Source organism: Myotis brandtii, unplaced genomic scaffold, assembly GCF_000412655.1.
Source record: "Myotis brandtii unplaced genomic scaffold, ASM41265v1 scaffold92, whole genome shotgun sequence".
NCBI lineage: Eukaryota > Metazoa > Chordata > Mammalia > Chiroptera > Vespertilionidae > Myotis > Myotis brandtii.
Window position 1 is genome coordinate 1,653,929 of NW_005371791.1, and position 3,841 is coordinate 1,657,769.

The 3,841-nt window shown below is 41.3% G+C and overlaps 1 protein-coding gene across 2 annotated transcripts in view; it reads left to right on the plus strand.

The window, feature by feature from the left end:
• BORA (bora, aurora kinase A activator) overlaps nt 1-3,553 on the plus strand; it is a 29,119-nt gene extending 25,566 nt beyond the window's left edge. For both annotated transcript variants that reach the window (XM_005885648.2, XM_014532882.1), the window contains exons 11-12: nt 2,155-2,286; nt 3,206-3,553. In XM_005885648.2, the coding sequence (XP_005885710.1) occupies nt 2,155-2,286; nt 3,206-3,301 (228 nt within the window). In that variant the 3' untranslated portion in view covers nt 3,302-3,553. The remainder of the gene's footprint in view (nt 1-2,154; nt 2,287-3,205) is intronic.
• Nucleotides 3,554-3,841: the final 288 nt, after the last annotated feature.

Here is a 3,841-nt window from a genome sequence, read left to right on the forward strand (position 1 = left end):
ACAGCTTGGGTGGGGCGGGATCTCAGGGAATCAACAGGGTGGAGCAAACAGCTATGGTTGATCCTCAGTCCTGCCCTAAGAGGCCCCGGGTCTCAGTATCACACGGTAATCGCTGAAAGCACCTTTGAGAAAAAGCCGCCCTCAAGTTCCGCCCGATGCCAGACAGTACAGTTTCTCCCCATATGAGTCTGGGTCCCCAGAGACTCGCCCGGAACTGGAGTTCAGAGCAGTCGGGAGCTTGTGTCTCCCTCCCGATTGAAAGCGACAACCAAGTCCTCAGTTGCCAGCCCTTGCCGCGTGTGCCTCCATACCTCTGCACTTTACTTCCGCACCTCCTCTGAATCTCAGTGTGCTTTTCTCTTTCCTTCTAGTTGTAGAATTTCCACTCAGCCAGCCTTCCTGTGGTTCTGGATGATGTCTGTTTTGTCTTTTAGTTGTAGTTTTGAAGTGGTTGTGCGAGGCAGCAATTTCAGGCGTTTACCTATGCCGTCATCTTGGTTTCCTCACAGTAGTAGTAGTCTTGATGAGAGCAGTGGTCAGCCACATCTTACAGGGTACCATTAATCCTTTCCTTCCTCAAGGGTGGGACAAACTCTGGTGTGCCATAGTTGCTCTCTACTGGACAATTAACTTTTTCCTTAATATATTCAGTTATGTATTCAGTTTTGAGTTTATAAGCCATTTGCTTGGCACTGATGAATAAAAGGAAAAGTTATTGGCAGAGTCTCTGGAGGCAATCTGATAATTACATTTTTGACCAAACAGTTGCAGAATGATAGCAGAACAGGGTGTTTCCCCTGGGATGTAGTACAAGATTTTTTTTATTTTACACATCACAAGGGTTTCATTCAAATGGAACGTGACTCCGTAGTGAACACATACACATCCATCCCTGAAAACTGGAAACATTTTTCTTAAGATGATAGAATGCACTTTCTAAGCTAGTCTAATGCTTGTGATGGGGGCAAAAGTACACACCTTTCCCTTCCCTCTGATCCTAATTTGCAAAAACGTGCCTAAGTGCAAGGTGAATCCTTGTGGGGTTTTGTGTTGTTTGGTGCTCAGGTAAATGCAGTGTGTGTAGTAGACAGGAACTTGGGAGCCTCAGTCTTTATTACCTCATTTTTCCTGACATTGTGAAAGTTAACCTTTCTGAGTCTTAGCTTCCTAATCTGTGAAGAGGGTTGTTGTAAGGAGAAAATAAGAATGGTATGATATGGAGTGCCATATAGAAGGCCTAGCATTTTTTTTGGCACTCAATAAAAATATATGTACCAAAACTGATGTTTGAATACTCATAAAGGTAGATTGTATTTAGAGATGCAACCAAGCCATTTGGAGACAAGCTTGGTAAATGAGTTGGAGATGAAATTGATTGTAATCATCACTTTCATCTACTTAGTATAATCACAAGGTAACAGGAAAGCATGTTTAGTGGCTTATTCACTGAGTCTCAAGAAAATTGCAAGATAGTAAAGTGACTACTTTGAAGAACCAGTTCTATGTAGAACTACCTTTTATGTTTATATTAGAGGTCTGGTGCATGAAAATTCATGCACTGGAGGGGGAGTTCCTCAGCCTGGCCTGCCCCATCTCACAGTCCAGGAGCCCTCAGGGGGGGGAGGTGATCCGGTGATCGGGGAAGGCGATGCCCCCATCACACATCTGCTGCTGCCACTGCTGGCAGCGCAAGCCTCAGTCGGCCCTGGTTACCTGAGCCTCAGGTGGCCCTGGGCGGCTGGGGGGCTGAAGGGACTGGGGGAACTCCAGAGGCAGATGCACGGTGGGGGCAGGCCCAGCCTTGCTGCATGCCTTCTGCCCCAGCAGGGCTGAGCACCGCCATCTTGTGTCTGTGGGCGCTGCCATCTTTGAGGGCAGGGCAGCCAATTAGCATATTCCCTCCTTATTGGCTATGGGCACCGCCATCTTTGTGATGGTGTGAGGGTCAATTAGCATATTTCCTCTTTATTAGATAGGATATTACTTTTAGGTTTCATTCACTATGATCAACTATTACAGTTATGATAGTGTAACTGTTCACTTAAATATTTTTAAATTTACTTAAACATAAAAGCTCCTCAAAATTTTGTGGATAAGTGAATTAGTTTGCAATGTTATTCTTAGTGTATTTTTCCCCCTCCTCATTCCTGTCAGATGGATAGTGGCTATAATACCCAGAATTATGGAAGCAATATTATGGATACGGTTGGGGCAGAAAGTTACTACAAAGAAAATGATGCACAAACTTTGGAAGTTGAGACCAAACCTCAAGTTTTTAATATAAAGGTATGGAAAAAACAGAAAGATTGATATGGTTGTAGGTCTTAAGTGTTCATTAAATGGTGACTTTTTTCTACTTTTTCTCCTCTATTTTGCTTAAAATTTTGTTGACTATCATGTTTATACCTAATCCTTCAGTTCATTTAATAGCAGGTGAAGATGATTTTTAAATGGAAACAACTTTGTTTTCCTAACTCTGTTGAGAGTGTTAAAGAAGAGGTTGGAGAGGGAGAATTAGTCCTACTTTGGAATTGGTCCTTGAAATCAGTTCCTTAAAACTAACTAGGAATAGTAGAAGGTGCCAAAGAGGAGGAAACTCAGAGGTTTTTGCCTCTAATATTGTCTTAAAGCCATATGTAAAAAAGAATTTTGATTATGAGAGAAGGAAGTAATACAATTGAGAGACTATGTATCAAATTAAGAACACACAAAGGTAAAAGCTCTTCAAATCCAAAAGCCTTCATAGATTTTGGATGCCGAATGAGAACACGTATCTTATATTCTAAGTACTTATAATTTAGACAAAAATATTCCGTTGTTGACATTGACTGAACCTTCTAGATAGGATGGTTATAACTGTATGTTCACATTTGAAGTAACCCATCATAATTTCAGGCACTATCAGGAGAAGCTTTAAGTTTTTGTATGCCAGTTTAATAAACAGTAAGTATCAGCAAGTGTGCTACTGAAGAGAACTCTCCAAATGAGAGTTAAGACTTAATATGGAGCCACAACTACAATGGGATTATAGTCCATTTCAAAATGAGATACAGGAAGTACTTTTTGATACTACATATTGATTAGTAAAAAGCCTATCTTCACATCTCTTTAGAATCTGCATTTGGGTTTTAAAAAGTTCTCATAATAGTTGCATCCTCAAACAGTCCTATTTAAACTGAATATAAGGTATTTTCTTCATTCACAGCAAGACCATAAGACCCAGAGGTGTTGGATGAAAGCAGCAAATCCTCAATGCAGCAGTCCACAGAGCACCTCTGTCAGAACCAAAGACTATCGCTGAATAGCTCCTCGCTTATTTTTTCTCTCGCTTATTATTTATGATCATTATTGGGGAAGATTGCTTCAACTAACAAGCATAGCTTTTTTTCTTTCCCTCCGCAATGTGACAAATCAAGGACTTAGTGACCTAGGAACATCAGAAAAGCACCTGGAGCTTTCAACAAGTTGCTGAAGTACAAGTTTATTTTTTGTCAATAAATATTTTTGTACTAACCTTGAGTGATGTGTTTTACAATAAAAAAACTTTGAGAGCGTTGACTGCTCTATCCTCTGTCATAACAGGGAGGAGGAAAGGCCTCATTTCTCCTGGTAGCTTGTGGAAGTGGGGTTCTTGGGGTACTGCTGGAGTAAGAATTTCTGGAGGCCCCCACAGGAGGATGAGAAAGGATAGAAAGCTTTATTTCTGTGGAATTACACCCTTGGGTTTCCTAACTTCCCTTTTCCTTAGTCCAGTAATAAAAGAAGTGTAGCTGGGACTTCAGTAGAGCTAAAATCAGAGCCATTGTCAATGTCCTTTCCATGATGGAGCCAGGTGCAGCCC